Source organism: Pogonomyrmex barbatus, unplaced genomic scaffold (assembly GCF_055798465.1).
Source record: "Pogonomyrmex barbatus isolate J1 unplaced genomic scaffold, ASM5579846v1 scaffold2, whole genome shotgun sequence".
NCBI classification, from domain to species: Eukaryota; Metazoa; Arthropoda; class Insecta; order Hymenoptera; family Formicidae; genus Pogonomyrmex; species Pogonomyrmex barbatus.
The window spans coordinates 3,436,941-3,455,168 of NW_028297116.1; the positions used below are offsets into that span (position 1 = coordinate 3,436,941).

At 35.1% G+C, this 18,228-nt stretch overlaps 1 protein-coding gene across 2 annotated transcripts in view; it reads right to left on the bottom strand.

Moving 5' to 3' along the window:
* Nlg3 (Neuroligin 3) overlaps positions 1–18,228 on the bottom strand; it is a 128,510-nt gene that overhangs the window by 13,079 nt on the left and 97,203 nt on the right. For both annotated transcript variants that reach the window (XM_011631797.3, XM_089076815.1), the window contains exons 2-3: positions 6,573–6,731; positions 1,419–1,616 (exon numbers count right to left, since the gene is read on the bottom strand). In XM_011631797.3, coding sequence (XP_011630099.1) covers positions 1,419–1,616; positions 6,573–6,731 — 357 coding nt within the window. The remainder of the gene's footprint in view (positions 1–1,418; positions 1,617–6,572; positions 6,732–18,228) is intronic.

Here is an 18,228-nt window from a genome sequence, read left to right on the forward strand (position 1 = left end):
GCAGGTCTCTACAATACCCGAGGATTAATTAATTCCTTCGAGGGAACAAGATCCCAGGAGCCAAGCGTTCGACGAATTAAAGGTGCAGGATCAAAGGAAACGAAGAATTGAGAAAAGAGATACGAATATTAGGATTACTTGAAAAGAAAAGAAACTATGAGATCAAGGAGCCAAGAAATTTAAGATGCAGGATTGAAGCAATCGAAAATTCGAAAAATCAAAAAATCAGGATTTGAGGAAGCCAAAGTCAAGCATATAAATTATTCAAGGCACAGAATCAAAGGAGAAACTAAGAAATAAAAATTTCGGGATTTAAAAAAGCCGGATACAAAATATGAGGGACAAATAAGATGTACATATTCAATGACCAGAGATTAACGGAGAAATAAAATGGACAAAATGTCCATTTTAAAAATATCCAAGATTAACCTTTAATTGTAGAAGAGAACAATTTAAAAAGAAATTAAAAGATTTATGTAAGTAAATTTAAATTCTAAAATAATTCCACAGATGTTTTAAATTCAACCATTCAGAAATTAAAAGTTTTAAATTTTCAAAAAATTAAAAAAATCTATAATCTAACAGTGAGAATTTAAACTTTATTGTATTTTGTTATTTATCGCCGTGTTGCGGTCAGTTCTTACGTGAAAAATGGCATCAGTTTACGAAAGGAGGAGATACGATATAATTTTTTGGCCAGAAATCGCTCGCTATTATTCTTCGTCGCATTCTTCGATGAGTCATGTGATACTGGTTTTATCAGCTCGAGGATACAAAAAACAAAGTGTCGCAATCTGTTTCGGAACCGCAAAGCTTATCGCCGGAGGACCTTCTGGATGATAATTCACTACAGCTGCGAGTTGTCAATGGTGGTTGGACCAGCTGATTCCTCCATAATTTATGGCATCTGGTAAACCATCCCATTATTCCTAGCTTCTCCGTATCATTGTCTCGTGCGGCTTCTCGCTCTTCGACCTCTACCTCGACCCTCTTTCCCTCCCGTTCCCCTCTTTCACTCTACCATTTCTGTGTGACATTATCTGTTTCCATGCGACAAGAGGAACGGCTTTCTATAGCTTACTCTAAGACACTAAACCGTTGCAGGAACGTTTCTCTACGAGTATCCAAGATTAAAAGACTCTTGAAAGTACATTTTTGCTCTTTGCGAGTAAAAGTTTGCGAAAGTACATTTTATTACATAATAATAACGTATTTCACATAGCAGCTTTTTTAATTTGTGAATTTAACCAATTCACAGATTTTAGATCATGGGTTTAAACCATGAGCTTTCTCTACAATTTTATAATTATTTCTTTAAATCTTCAACCTAATAATTATTTATTTACTGTACAAAAACGTTTCCTGCATGAATTAAAAATTGAATAGCATTTTGAACGTGAGTTGGAAGGATAACTCACCATCAGGAACTGCATGGCTGGTCATCAGAAAGTTCACGCAGGCGGCGCCCGTGCCATGTCCTACCAGCGTGACGTTTTTGGGATCACCCCCGAAATAAGCGATGTTCTCTTGCACCCAATGTAACGCTGCGATCTGGTCCATCAGACCGTAATTCGCCGGCGAGCGTAAGTGCGAGTCTGTGTTGGCGTTTAGAAAGCCTGCAATCAAAACAAGCCCCGCTTTTGGTCAACGCGATGCTCTCGGTGTCCATTATCGATGGTTACGGCTGGTATAACATCATCGTGATCGCACCGGAATTACTGCCGATGGGCTTAATTCTAATCGTCGCATGTCGCGGACTATCGACTGACAGACCAGTTAAATCTGGGATATAATGAAATTATTGGATTGGTTATGAAAGAAATGAATGAAAGAAAAATGAGGAAATAAGGGAAATCTGGAGGTACAATTATAGTCATTCATTATTTTTCTTAGAAGTATATTTAATTGTTTATTCTTAAATTTAGATATTAATTATAATAAATATTTGATGACTTATTGAATTACTGATTGTCCTATTAACTTTTAAAAATCTGTATTGATAGAAAATTCTATTTATTTATATTGATTATTGAACTAATTGTGATGTTCTCATATTTCTTTAAATGTTTTTTTATTATTAAAAGAAACACATTTTGTTGTTAAATTTTTAAAACTAATCTTGAAACTAATAATTGATATAATTTTTTTCTTAAAAGAGTTCAATTTCTATAGTTTAAATCATAATTTGCTCTAAAAAATTATGTTCTAACTCAATAAAATTCAGCCTTCTGTTCTAAATTTAATTTACATAAATATATTTTGTTTGATGAATTAATTGATTTTTGCATCCATCGATACTTAAATTATTTGAACTACCAGAGGAATCTGGCACCGGGCACAGTTTCTCCTGCGTTAAATGGCTACGGGGATGTAGAGATTGGCTCGTCTAGCGAGCAGCCGGTATGATTTAGTGTTCAGACGCGTATCACGTCCTACTTTGTGTATCGTTTTGCCGAACGAGATATTGCTATCAATTGGCGGAGTCGAGGTGATATTTATGACGACCGGATGGCGCCATTGGCAACAGTCTTACCCGATTTGTCGGGTTCAGCATTGTTCATGATACGCAAACCGTTTCGACTTCGTCCTCGTCGAAATACATTCGTCAATAGACCGATCTTACTTTTTCCCTTCCGTTTCCGCTGAAATAAATCTGGATTCGTAAATCTGCCAACCGTCCAGGTTTGTGCATATTTATTCTCGTATTTGTTCCAACGGTGTAGACCCTCTCCGGCAGTTAAATATTGAAACACGACGAAGAAATTTCGATATTACGCGTTCTGAATAGTAACGAAGTTATTTCGGTTAAATGCATTTCCATTGCTCTTTCTAATTATGGTTATACTCTTCTTTTTCTAAAGCCAATTAGAAAATGAGTATAAGAATAAATTGGCGCAAAATATCTGGTATCTCTATCATAATTTTTACTTTTTCATTTAATTAAGATTACAAAAAGTATTATTAATTAGCAAAAGATAGATATCCCTTCTTGAACAATTATTCTACAAGTAATATTTTAATTAAACGAAACCAAAAATCATTATTAGTGTCAGCTATCCATGTACTCAATTAGCTCCGGTCTCTTTTTAATACGGACAGAAGAGGAAATTAAATTAGCGCTAATCGAATCAGGCCGGTTCTTCGAGGATCTTCCACCTTTTCCTTCCTTTCATTCGGCCGAATTAAATCATCGCGAGCGACGATTGTTGTTGCTGTTAAGTTCGGCGACGTGATATTTCACTCCAGCAATAAGACTGCGCCTGGTCGGTATGTTTGCCTCGTTGCTCGAAACGCCGCGCCATTAAATTATCCATCATATTTACCCGCCGACATACTGGAGATGATTGTTCTTCGCGGAACTAAGAGGATTATTCCCATTATGAGCCGCCGTGTATATACTTGCCAGTGCGCATTAACTTTAGGGCACTCGGTGCTTTAACAAGGGAGGCGTTACTGTCGCCAGGATTTAGGTCAACGATGTTGCGCCGACTGTTTCCCGCTGGCCTTGCCAAATCGATAATTTGGAAAGCCATGCTGAATGGAAAAACGCCCCAACTTTCCCCTTTTCTGAATTTTCTTTTCAGGATTAGGGAGGGTCACGCAGGTTCTTATGGGATCAGATTGGATTACAAGTTCCTGCAGATTGTTTAATAACTACCCTGATCGGATTGTCGCGTAGAGGGATTTTCCCCCATTCCATGTGTTTCTTTTATTTAATTTCTGCAAACTTGATTTTCACTAGATTTTCTGCTGCTAATGTACAAGATTATTATTTTTAAGAATTTTTTTATAAATAAGCTACTTGCGTATTGCTGCATTTAATTATTAGCTTTATAGAAAAACCTTTATAAAACACCTCGCAAGCAACAAGTTATTCTTTTGAGAATTTTTCATAGATACAGTTTTTACAAATTGTAAAATTTTAATTTAACGGAATTGTATGAAAATATATATTTCTACTAAATATATATTTACACAGTGAGAATATATCTTTATATTAAGTTGCTGCTGATGTAATTATCATCCAAACATTTTATCTGGTATATTTATATAATTTACATTTTTCCTTATTTTTCTTTCAATTTCCTAGAGTTTAAAGTTTTATAGGAGATTGAATTCTCGCTGCTTGTTGTACTTACCTACCTCCTAAGACTTTTATTCAATAGGACGTTAGTAATGCAATCTGATATCGATCGGGTTGTTGGATAGTGCGATTTTCGTACCTCCTTCAAAGTTTCTCTTTGGACTTTTGGAAACGTTGAATTCCCGTAGGATTAGAATCTCCCGAGACTTTTGTATAATGGGACGTTTGCCTCGCCTCGCACAATCTTTTTCATCTTACGACGGGTGGCGTCTTCTCGTCTCGGCTTCTCACCCTCGGGCTACGTCTGGTCCGATCCAATAACGATTCCTCGGGCTCCACATCGAAAAGGGGGGGAAAAAAAAAATTGCACAAAGCTCTTTCGCACGCGTTCACACGCACGAGAGAGGTGTGAGAACATGAAAGCGGAATAGAAATAAAGCACCGGTCATGTCCCATTTGATATTCAACCTCCGGCGTATCTGTCGCGCTGCGCTTCCGCGTCTCCTATTCTTCTCGTTACAATGGAACTGCTGAACGCTATTCGTTGATTTAAATTTTCCGGTACACGCTGGTATACACGCGCGGATGGAGGAGAGAGTAGGGCTCGGTGGATATCGCCGGTCGGCTCGGCGTTCACAAAGCGCCGCATCATTTTTCCGAAACGAAGGAAAATAGAAAAAAAAAAAACAGGTCGCGCGCGCGCGCGCGCGACGAAAAAATGCTACGGCCGCTGCGGAGTGGAATTTCCTGGGCGTCGTCATTTCATCCCGCTACTAGCTGCGGTTTTTTTCTCTCGCGGCTCTTTTTGTTTTTTATTTTCAATATCGGCAAAATTGCATTCTAGAATTTGGATTTACTATTTGCTGTCATCGTGTGTCACCTTTCAAACTTGTTTTGACAAGAGATGTTCTTTTAATGCTATTCTCTTCGCTATTTCGGTTTAACTTGTATTGTTGTGTTTTAGTTTGCAGAAAGAGCAAGTATTAATCTGACAATATTTTACAACTATAACTAAAATTTAGTTAATAAAATTAAAAAATTTTAGGATAATTTAATAATAGTCCAAATCCGAAACATCGGTTTATTCAGATTTTTTTTAGATTTGGTTTCATTTTCAGATTTTTAGGTTTTTTTTTTTGCCTAAATTTTTAGTTTTGTGATTTTCAATTCTCTTTTTCATTGAAGTGAAAGAGTGTTAAGACACCTTGTATACAATGTGAGTATAGATGAGAACAGCAGGGTTTGCTGGTGAACGGGTGTGTGTGTGTGTGTGTGTGTGTGTGTGTGTGTGTGTGTGTGTGTGTGTGTGTGTGGGAGGGGGGGGGGAAGGGAGAGGGTGGAGTCAAGAATTTAGTTTGGTGAAACGGAAGACCTGACCGTAATGAGTTTCCTATTAGATTTGGTTGCCCGGGTTGCCAGGCAACAAGCCAGGTCGCCGGAACTTGCAATCCTCGTGGCGGTCGCGGCCAACTTCTCACCACTCGTTTCTTCATACTCCACTACTTTTTCTGCAGCTTCTTACTCGTCGAACAGTACGAGCGTCGCATGTCAAACGTCACAGGGTAACAAGTTCTGTCTAATGACGTGTCGGCGTAACGCGCCGGATCGCCATCTTCTGAGAGATATTTCAAACCAATCGACCGGTTTCAAGGGCCGATTGTATCACTGACCTGGCTTAGTCGTCTCTTTCGCGATTATAGCCTTGGACATTGCCTGGTTAGAGCAGGAAAATTGAGTAAACACACTTAGCGTTAAGTGACATTGGTGCAACCGGCCCTAAATAGCTAATGAGCTACGGTCGACTGGCTCGTTTCAAACCTTAACTGCTGCAAGGTAGCGTTTCACACCATTAAGCGAGCAACTAACATATGTGATTTATCTGAGTTCCGAACAGTTTGCAAAAGTTATATCTGACTCAGCAATCGAGATTAATTATCGAGGTGTTTAATACAGAAGAGATGGAAGGAATGTATGGAAGCTAAGAAATAAGAGATGTATACTAGAAATGAACGGAAATTATTTAGAAATTTAAAGGAAATAGATACGCAAAGAATTACGATTATTTGGAAATTAATATAGTTTTTCAAGGAATATAGAAATTTAAAATTTTATAAAGCAAACCGGATATAAAAAGAGATTTAAAAAATTAATATTTAAGCGCAAAAGTTTAGTAATTAATAGAAATTTTGTGGGTGGAATTTATTATTCAAAAATGCAAGGAGAAACTAGAAAATTAGAAAGAATTAAGAATTTACGAGAGATAGCATGTTAACGAGTTAAGGAATCTTCGAGGTTGAATCTTCCATTTCAGAATTTATATAGGAGTTTCACAGGGAGGATTTAGAACAGAAATACAGAAATCTCCGAGCATCCAGGATTTTCAGGTCCAAAAAACAGGAGATTTGGCTCTCCTGGAAATCCAGGATTCAGAAGCTGGAAGGATCTAAATGTCACCGAATTGGGACCGAAGGCATCTGTCATGACTTACCCAGAATTCCGAGTCTATAGTTGATGGTGACGACGACGACACCACCGTAGCTCGCCAGGACGCTGCCGTCGTAAGGATTTCCACTGCTCCATTCGTAGCTCTCACCGTGCACAAACACAATCACAGGATATCTTCTGCCGCCGCCGTCCCTCGCGCCGGCTGTAATCAATAAAATTATCCTGTGATCGATCGACATAACCTCGACACCTGATAGTTCACGTCGCGCGGCCTTAAAAGGTCATTTTTCAGTCTTTTAAGGTTCTACGAAGTTTTGACAGTGAGATAAAGAATTACCATGTCTGAAGAAATGCAAACTTTACCAACAATCTAGCAATCGAACGATTATAAACGATTCTAAACGTAAAGTATTTGAAAAATTTGCAATTTATAAGTAATTTAGTTAGATTAATAAAAAATTAATATTAAAGATTTGAAATGCATAAAAAAGAATTAAGTTCTCATCTGAATTCTTTGATGATAAATAAATAAATATAAAATAGAATCTAAAGAAATTATATTATAATAAAAAAAAACTTACAAGTACTACTAAGTAAAAATTAAGTATATTTATAATTTAATTCTTAATATTGTCGCAAATAATGATATATATGAGACGTATATGAAAAGCCGAATGGCTTTGATGCTCATTCGAGTTCTGTTCGTCATGAACAAGCTATGCGTGTCGGGCGATGTGTCGCCTATCGCTTTTGATGTAATTAAAACAAGCGGCAGCGATGGCGGTAGCTCGTACACACGAAAGGGGTGCGTCAATCTGATTTGCCTCATGGTAATGCCGGAAGGGTGAACATGCGAGGGTGATCGCTGCGGCCAGACCGAGCAACGGTCATAATTCAACAAATCACGCGTCATCATTCTCGCGATAACGACCCGCATCACGCGATCACCCTGTTGCCTTTTGCATCCTTCAATCTTTTCCTAATCCCTCGTAAAACGCAACGATTTTATAATCTTTTCATTAGTTTATAACCAGTTCTAGATATATTTTTAACAGAAATGCAAAATTTCTTGTTCTGAATTTGATTTTATTAATAACACCATATTTTAGATTTTTTTTTTGTTTTAGTGACAGAAGATTAAAATTGTATATATAATTTTATAGTTGAATTTATATAGTTTTCTGATGTTTGAGATGTTAAAAGTTGTACAGTGAAACAGATATTAAATTACATTACTTCAAAAAATCAAGTTTAATTTTTCGTTTCAAGATTTATTTTGTAGAATTCATTAAAAATAATTTAAGCCAATAAAGTCTCTCGGAAATTGCGCAAAAGAACGACATTTTGATATTTATTTATAACTTTTGATAGTTAATTTGCTGCAAAAAGATCTTGCAAGAATAAACGTGTCGCGGAAAATGGACAGTGCCGATGTGATTAGAAGAGTAAACGGCCGCTTGATTGGTCGGCCGTGTTAATTAAGTGACCGTCCAGAACGATGACGACTCGATGGTCAAATCAATTAATGGACTGCAACTACGCTGGCTAATTATTATTTTCATTATCGTCCTTGTAGCTTCCTCACGTGCTTCCTAATTGGCGACTCTACCGATTGTTCGAAATACACGTCCCTAGATACGTGTTATCCGTTAAAGTCCATTTTATACGGCTAGGAATTCGCAGGAGAATTCTGTTAGTAATAGTCGACATGTTACACTAGAAGTGTTGAAATCTTCTTGCAATTCACTTCAAATTTTCTAATACTTTATTCTTATCTATAATATCTTTTTAAAAGACAGAAAACGATTTTCTAAAAAAAATTTTTGTTAAATAAAATTTATTACAATATTTCTAAAATATTATTTATATATATTTATACACACACACACACACACACACACACACACACACACACACACACACACACACACACACACACACACACACACACATATATATATAATATCAAAATAATAAGATTTTTATTTTAATTATATATGAATAATGTTTTAGGGATATAATAAATTTTATTTTGCAATAATCGTTTTCTTTCTTACAAAAAGATATAGAATAAAGAGAATTACAACTCACAAATATTTAGAAATTTCTCTTTATGTATATAGAAATACAAAAATCTGATAACATTCAATGCTTTTCAAGAAAGCAAATACAAAAATCCAAAATTTACAATATCCGGGAAATAAAAATTGGAATTCGGGATAAGAAGATCTAATAATAAAAAGGAAAGGACATGGTTGATTTGCAAACGCCAATTCGATATCAAATCCGTAAATCCAGAATTCGAGATATTGAAGGATTTTGCAATCGCAGTTTTACGATTCTCTTTGCATTAAACAAAGAGCAAGAATCTCATTTCCCTATTGTGGGAGGAAAATCGGGATTTCAACTTATCCGACCTCATAGCGGCCGCGATACATTATTTCGGCCGTGAATAAATTTACAAGCGCCCTGTCAATATTTGATGCGATCCACAAACAATTTGCTGGGGCGCCTCTAACGGACTTTACATATTCATAAAGCGGCGCTCCGTAGTTTGATATCGTGGATGGTAGCGAGATGGTAACGAGAACTACCTGCATTCCCGTTAGATCGCTTTATTTTGCAAACTCGATATTGCATCCGCCTTCTTAACAACGCTTCCTTTAATCCTTTCAGCCTCCTGACTAGCAAATGCCGCTAACAAAGAAAAATACATTGTTTATTTATCATGTAGAAATCGAAACTTTATCTGTTCCAATTTCATTTGATTTTAACGTAAGATTAAATTTTAATTCTTGTTGTTACGATATGTATATGTGTATATACAATGTACACACACACACACACACACACACACACACACACACACACACACACACACACACACACACACACACACACACACACACACACACACACACACACACACACACACACACACACACACACACACACACACACACACACACACACACACACACACACACACACACACACACACACACACACACACATATACATACACGCTTGATATACAAAAGTATTAAAACAGAAATTATTAAATCAAAATGGCTCCAATTTCTGCCAATTAAGTTTAAATAAATAAATAAATAAATATCAAAATTTCATTAGATTTGGATTTTTATTGCCACAATATTTGATATCCTAAATTGAATGGATTCCAAAAATAACATTTCCATTTATTTCCAATAAATTATTTTTATGCATTAAGTATCAATGTAAGCATTTAGATATTAAGTGCGTGTTTTTCTTGAAATTTTAAAATTTTAAAATTGGAATTAAGCTGAAACATTCATAATAATATTTATATTAAATTCCCTTTGTATAATTAAGAAGGGAGGATGATGTAACGTCACGACGGAGCCCGACTACGAACCAGCCGTGAAAACTCGTAATTATTTTGCGAAAAAATACCATCTCGGCCAGGAATCGAACCTGGATCTCCTGCTTACCGGGCAGGCATCTTATCCCTTCGACTACCGCCGAGGCATGTAATGATATTTATCGCAAATAACATGTTTAGAATAACACGTCCATAATATAATGATACACATATATACGTATATTACAATACATATATATACATCTCTCGAATCCCCACGACTCCAGAGAGATGATGGATCTCCTATTCTCTCGATGGATGCAGGTCGGACTGCAGCGGCGACACCCTCCAACGCCATTGGCAAATATTAATTTATACATATATATTTATATTATTTTATAAATTCCCTTTATTTATAAATTCCCTTTTTTATAATTTTTCCATTTTCAACTCTTGGTTTACATTTCGTACCTTTCAGTTTCAAAACATTCAGGTATAAAAACAGCAACAAAAAAAAAAAAGAGAACAAAATGCAAACTGAGAGTAACGCAAAACTGAAAGTAGCAGGGTTAACGTCAGGATAAACTTGCACAATGATGCGCGGCAAGGTCGGGTGCAACTGCAGTGCAGCGCACTTTATCGCGTCGTCCTGCGAGTTACAGTGACACAGGATTACAGTGTACAGATAAGGATGACGACGGTGCGGTTATCACGGCTGCATTCATTGCTCGTATTCACAGCGGAATCGCCGTGGTAAAAGCTTGCATATAGCTCAGAAGCGACGTGCACGCCGGATACGCTCGTCTTATTAGAGACGTTCTCACGACTGCTCTATGTGGCCACTCAGGACAACGACGTTTATCGTCCTCATAAATCTTATCATCCCCCTTTTCCCTCCGATTTCCTTTACAAGATAATTGTTTGCTTTAAGAGAGTCCAACAAGTGCGTAAAACAAAGGGATTATTGATTCAAGAAAATAAGCTGAAAGATAAAAAAAGATAAAAGCACAATTTAAGACAGAAAGATAAACAAGATTCGAAATGAAGAATGCGAAATTGTTAGAATGTACAAATCTGTGATAAGGATCGAATAAAAGTTTAAAACCTAAAAATATGAGCAAAAGAATGATAACAAAATGGAGACTAAATAGGTTTAAAAAAAAAAAAGCGAAAATATTCAAGAAAATATAATAACGTTTTAATTATAAATGTTCAAGTTATTTTGGAAAATTGAAAAATTTTACAATTTAGAATTCTAAAAGCGAGATATCTGAGAAATATGGGTTATTAAATTCAAGCATTCACAAATTCGACGATCATAAACGCAGCTCTTGTATCGCACTCGTCCCGGATGTTATTCGAGGTCCTTCATGGTAAATTCTCCTCAATATCGGCTTAACCTCCTCCTTGATTCTGTCGATGTAGTTCCTATCATTTTCCAAATTGACGCGTTCTGGTACGTACACATAGTACTAAAATTGATAAAAAAAAATGACATTTTTTTGCCATTTTTGCATCTCATTTTCCGACGCATCTCCGCTTGGGACTAGCAGTTTTTTCAGACTAGTTGGAATATCGAGAACGTCATAAAAATACTATTAAAAGTCTTTTTATTGCGTCATTATTTTCTTCAATCGAAAAATTCGAGGTACAAAATTTTCAGAAAAAGAGAATCGGTAGCGCTGGACGATGACACAGAAACGTGGTCACAGACAGCTTGTCGTTATTTTTATGCACTCGACGCTATCGTTTCTCTTGATATGTTAAAAAAACATGTTCAAAAAAATTTCTCAAATACAATTCTTCTAATTTTTCTATTTATTTTTCTCTGCAAACTTTCTTCGCGTAATTTTAAATATACTTTGTTCATACACACACCTATATGCTGTCTCTTTCTCTTTCTTGTATAATTTCACCATTGTTCTAATAAAAACGCTATGTTAAAGAACATTGTAATGCTTAAATAGAAATAATATAGCAAAATCCTGCTTAACTTCTTAACTATGTGTTCGGTTGTACGTCCGACACAGAGATTGGTTCTCTTATCCGACGAATAATCTTCAACTACTTTACATATCCCCTTTAGCCACTCTTATGTCCGTGAATAGGTCTCCGTTTGTAGAATCCGTCTTAAAGATATCCTGGGAGAATGGAAGAATCATTTAAGATTTTCGTACGCTTTTCGGATTTTCAACCTCCATCCTCTTATCCTACGAGCACCGATAAGAGACGCGTAACGAGCATAAATGAGTTCCGCCATCGCTCGATATTTCCGTGTCGTAAAATTTCGTTGGTAGATATGTAAAAAGCAGTGCAACGCTCTTTTTCGTTCGCTTCGTTCATTCACTCGTTCGTTCAGCCCTCATGTAATCGGCCGCATTATGTGCGCCTTCATCCCGAACAGTTGGCGGATAATTTTGGCCGAGCAGTCCGAGAGAAGTTTTGCCATTATCTCGAAACGAGATTTTTCGAGCGCAACTGTCGAGATTTGTGTTTAAATAGTTATGAAAAAGTATGGAACGTACTTCAACGGAAAAACAACGAGAAACCAAAGAAGTCAAATCCCATCCAACAAACATGACTTTTCTCATTCGCTTACCAAGTAGATGATTTTGTGAAAGAAATTTTTGCAAATCCGCTCAGAAAATTATAGTTTTTCAAAAAAATTTTATAAAACCTTTACCCTTAAAATCTATTTAAAAAAACCTTTTTATTGCAAGTTTCAATATTCTGAATTAAAATACATATTTATTAAAAATTAATTTAAAGTTTTATTGTTATAATATTTAATTGAAAGGCTTCTGAGAGACAATTATTTTAAATAATTTTTAATCTTTTTTTCGGAAATCTTTGGAGTGAGTGTTAGAATTTTGAAATGAATACCAAGAAAATATTTTCCGGCACAAGCTGGATCACGAGATGCGGCAACAGTTGCCAGAGGAAACAATCGATAGTCGGAGACAACCACGATATGACGTGATGAGTTTCAGAGCAGTCCGTAAATTTTCTAGACAAATGGAGTAATGCTAGAACTGTCTCTCTTTTCTTTCCCTTATAATCAAATTTAGATAATTTATTACTAAAAAAGGTATTTTTGACATATTTCAGATGATATGGAAGCTTATCGAATCGATTCGGTGCAGATGCCGGTTTAAAAATAAAATAAAAATGAGAAATAGCTCGATAAGTAACTTGAAGCTCTTTCGCGTAACAACTTTCTTTACTCGCGCTCCGCAGAAGCTTTCGTTATTAATGATATTTCGTTAATTAGAATTGACAATATTAAAATCTCATTTAAACTCTTTTAAAAACTCTAATTAAAAACCTTTTTAATGTTCCAGACTAAAAGAAACTTTTGTGAACAGCATATCATTAGACAATAATTGCACCACAAATTTCTTTCATCAGTTTTCTGATATAAACTTGCGTAACAAAACTTGCGTAACTTTGCGGGAAATGACGGTAAATCGATTAAACAATAAAAAATTAGTAAAATTAGCAATAAAAACGTTTTGGAAAATTCTGCAAAAGAATAAAAAAAGTAATAAATTAGAACAAAATTAACGAAATAGGAGAAAAGAAATGGATACTTTATATTATATATACAACACCGAACATTATTGTCAATATTAATTTGATCTTTATAGAAAAATGTTCAAACCAACGGGCGAATCAATAGACGTTATAAAGAAGATGACAGAGTTCGACGATGTGAGTTTCAAATCCTTCTCTGTCGACAATTTTTTGCGCAGCGATTTTTTAATACCCCGTGTCTCGGGAGCGTCGGATTCGCGTCGGCGACAAATCTCGACCAGGGGAACATCAACAAAGCGTCGCGATTTTGCTGACAGTGTCTGTCCGCGACGATGGCACTTGATAGATGATAACAACCGGTTCGCCTCTCGCCTACCGGAAGCCATTCACGGCGACACAGCTGGATGCGAGGACGGTAAACAGCCGTGACGCACGCGGTTTCGGAACGCGAACATGGAAAAAACGAAGAGGAACAAAAAAAAGAAAATAATTAATGAGAGCGGAGCTATTGTCGTGTATCGCCCTGCCTGATGATGGATCGCGATGGGGGTTATCGGTTCGAGCTCTCATCGCCTGTCCGCTCTATGATGACACGTTTATAAAGCGGATTTTCCGCGTGCCGACATTGCGTGTTTCCCGTTAAAAAGACCATCCACGGTCTATCAAAAATATCGTTTATTTGAAAATAAAGTTTATTTTTATTTATTATTAGTTGGAACATTATTAGTAGCATGCAATATGTACAATACTTAGGAATAATATTAATAGAGTAATTAGTAAAATATATACAATTGATGAATGAAGCTTGTTTTAAGAAGAAATCTGAGGTCTGAAATAACTTATTTATAACATTTAGAATATATCTCTATGCGCAAACAATTTCTCACTAAACATATAGATAATATTTTAAAATTTAATTTTAAAAAAATTAAAAAAAAATTTACTTTTAATAAAGAAAGCTTATATTAAAAATTGATTGTTTTTTTAATTCTAAAAAGATATGATCGTCGAATTGGAGAAATCCTCAATTCGAGATAACAAAGATTTAATTTAAAATTAAAATTAGATTTCTAATTAAATATGTTTCGTTGATTTTAATTTTAATTTTAAAATAATAGGTAACTCTTTCTCTTTTATATAAAATCTTTTAATTATAATAGATTTTAAACTTTAATTGATTCTAATTATGATTTTTCTAATTTTAATAAAAGTATCTTGTATTCTAATAATTAATAACAAGAAATGCAGGACGAAAGAGCACACTCGTTCTTAATGTAGTTTGCCTTATATAATTCGCTTTCCACTCGACGTGTCGTTAATGTTAAACAAGTAGAGGTTAGTACACGTCCACTGACTAGTTCACATAACACACTATCTACACACTTGACTTCCTATTCGTTATTTTTTTATTAATCAACCACTCTAAAGTCTACTATCTTTTATGTATTTTTTAAGATACACTCTAAATTCTTCTTGAAATAAAATTATTTTATATAATTATTTATATAATAATACGCGCATAACATTTAACTTTGGAGCTTATTTAATTTTCTAATTGATAAAATTATATTATTTTATTTTTCACCTTATAAATTAAAATGAGCATGCAAGCATTATTCAATTTTCAATGTGTAATGAAAGAAAAAAGTTATTTATTTTTTAACATTACGTTATTATATAAGTTTCCTTCGTCCTTATTTAATTTTCTTACTTAGCGTTTTATTTATTATATCTATATAGTTTAGTAGTATCATTACACTATATTGGCATATCAGTTTTAGTACTTGCCATTTGACAGGAGGCACTTGGTCCAATATGGTCTGAAGAGAGTGCCTAAAATATTACCGGCACTATCGCCCGCCATTTAAAAGAGGAAGCATACCAAAGTAATGAGTGGCGCTCGACGATCTCATTATAAAATACGTGGCTGAAGCAGATGTTAGATAAATTTCTAATTTACTTATATTAACTTTACTGCGTCAAGCGTGACCTGTTTTAATGGATTAATGTAAAGCGACTATGGCGCTGTGTTCATCCGACCATTCCTGCAGCTATGATAATCCAAGACGCTCATGGCAACTGCCAGATAAGGATAAAACTTCATGCTTGAGTCCATTCTCTAGGACTTAAGCTCGCAGGAGTTGTACAAAATTTTTAAGAAGATTTTCAATAATTAGCCATTTCGCTTTAATATTTTTACCACTTTTTATTTTAAATATATCTTTTTGAAAATTTATTAACAAAATATATAAAACGTTTTATTTACGTTATATTTTATATAGTATAATCAATTATATAATTTATTTAATTATCTATTTTAATACTATTTAGTTTAATTCCACTTGTTTATATTAAAAGTGAGCATTTTTAAACTGCAATACGTTGCAAAAATTGTAAGATTTAATTGCAAAGAAGATAACTTTTATGATGTCCAATGTTTCGGTATAATATTTATTATAATGAAAAAATTAAAGTTGACTTTGATTTTATATTCTCTTTCGGTGAAGGTCTTGGTGCCTCTCGAATCCTCGTAGGATTTCGCGGAATCTCTTCCTTCTAGTATCGCTTTCTATTGCTCTCTGCTGCTCTCGGAATGAGTCCAGCATCCCGGATGGTCCATATGTATAAAATTGATGGAAAAAAATTCCATCAGGGAAAAATATTTTACTGCTATTGCTTGAATATCCTATCTAGCTTCAGATCTAGCTTCAGAAAGATATGGTGACCATAAATTCCGTAGATAAAAGACCACTCTCTTCTCTCCACTTTTGCATTCGATATCGGAAATTACATTTCCATAGTCGATGAGTTTTTAGACCCTTAATTACCAATTAACTGAGCGAAATGTTTATTGAAATCCTGTGCTCGTTTATCTCGCGCCGGGCGGTTTTTATCGAAATTAATTTGGCTTACGTGAATAAACATATAGGGAAAATATTTTCGAAATATTAATAAATATGGAAATATGTGACCGAGGGAAAAAAACATAAATTATTTTCTTGCAACATCCTAAAAAATATATCGAAATCATCAGTCAAAGAAATTTTAGAAAAGTCTCTTTTACTGGATGTTTAGATTTATTTCAAATAATATTTATTTAGCAATGTGTAATATGTAACATCGTAATTAATAAAATATGAAAAGAAAATATTGAATTACTTTTTTTTTAGTAATATTTCAATTTTAAGTAAACATTTAGTTGAAATTTATAATATAATCGGATTGATGATTATTTATATATCCTGTCGCAAAATCGCTGTTAATGCATTAATTACAGCGTAATTAATTTCACGGATATACGATAAGCATCTTATGTCACATAACGTTAACACGTCGCGCATGCTAGTCAAGTGTGATATTTCAGCAGCAGATGCAATCGTAGTACCATGAAAGCCGCCATCATGGCTTACGTCGTCTTGGTCTCTTATTCTTGTAAGATGCTTGGGGTAAGGCTGATGGGGTTCGTGTCAAAGGTGGCGGGGTAGAATTTTGGATGAAGAAATGTCAATATTTAATGCCTTACCCTCGAGGATGCGAAGATCGAGAATTCAGCGAGTGTCAAAAGTGGAAGTAGTCAAGAAACCAAAGAGCAAAGGTTCTTAAAGAAAGTACTGGATGTCAGAAGTTGAATACGTGCTAGATGTAGACGTGAAAATTGAAGAAGTTGAAATCGAAGAGATAAAAGAATCGAACATGTTGCAGATTTAATATAAAGATCGAAAATTTAAATAAAAATGTTGCAATTATTTGAAAAGAATAAATCGAAAATATAAAAGTCTAATCTGACAACTCGAGACAACTGCTTTGCAGATCTCGAAATAACAAGGATTTATAGATTCATATATTAAGTTAAAAATCTTAGAAGAAATTTAAAAGAAGAGTCATGTTTAATTTAATATATTAATTTAAACAAGATAGATTTCCAAAAAGAGTTAGAATTCCGTTAACATTCAAACATCGAGACGTTGAGAAAACCGACGATTTGCGAAAGTGCGAGAATAATGGAATCGATAAAATGCAAAATGCGAAGAATTAGGGATAAAGATCAGGAGACTTTAGGAGTGGAAGATGGTTTGCGCGGTACAACGATGATGATAGGTTCGCGTTTGCGCTTGGCAGGCTGTAAATCACGGCCGGGGCGCGAAAAATCGCTCTAATTTATGGTCAAGTCAGCGATGGCTTTCCTCCTTTCGTGCATAAGGCCTTTCTTTCGGCTCGGATAGGTTCGCAGTCGGCAGCAGGCGCCCCGATAAATCGATCAATGGCCCCCGATAAAATTCTCAGGGCGTCTCTATAAATCTCCGGCCAGTCGATATTGCCGGAACATCGTAGCCACCCAAATGGATCGACTTACGTCGCCTTCGTGCATATACAACGTCTTCGAGGGAGGTATATGAAAATTGAAGCCGTTTTCGCTGTGAAAATCAACCGTGAAAAAAGTAAAGATATGTAAATTTCTCGAAGCGCCGCATCGAAAAATTCCCTCATTTATAATATATATTACATATATTGTAATACGTTGTTGTTTCTACCTTCATTTTTATACCATTTTTATTTTCATGTTATTTCTCTTTGATAATTTTATTGTAATAAAATCAGAATAAAAAGAGATCTGGAGAGATATGAATCTCCCTCGCAAGAAAAATACATCGAAATTGGATTCTACGCTTATCAACAGTGAGATAATAACAAGAAAACAAGAGAGAGTTATATGAGGGGGGGGGGGGGGTTTCGAGGGTTCGGCTAAAAAATTCCGATAAAACCGGATTTGCGTTGAGCGGAAGAAGAATAACCCAAGGTAGGTAGAAATGTAAATTAACGC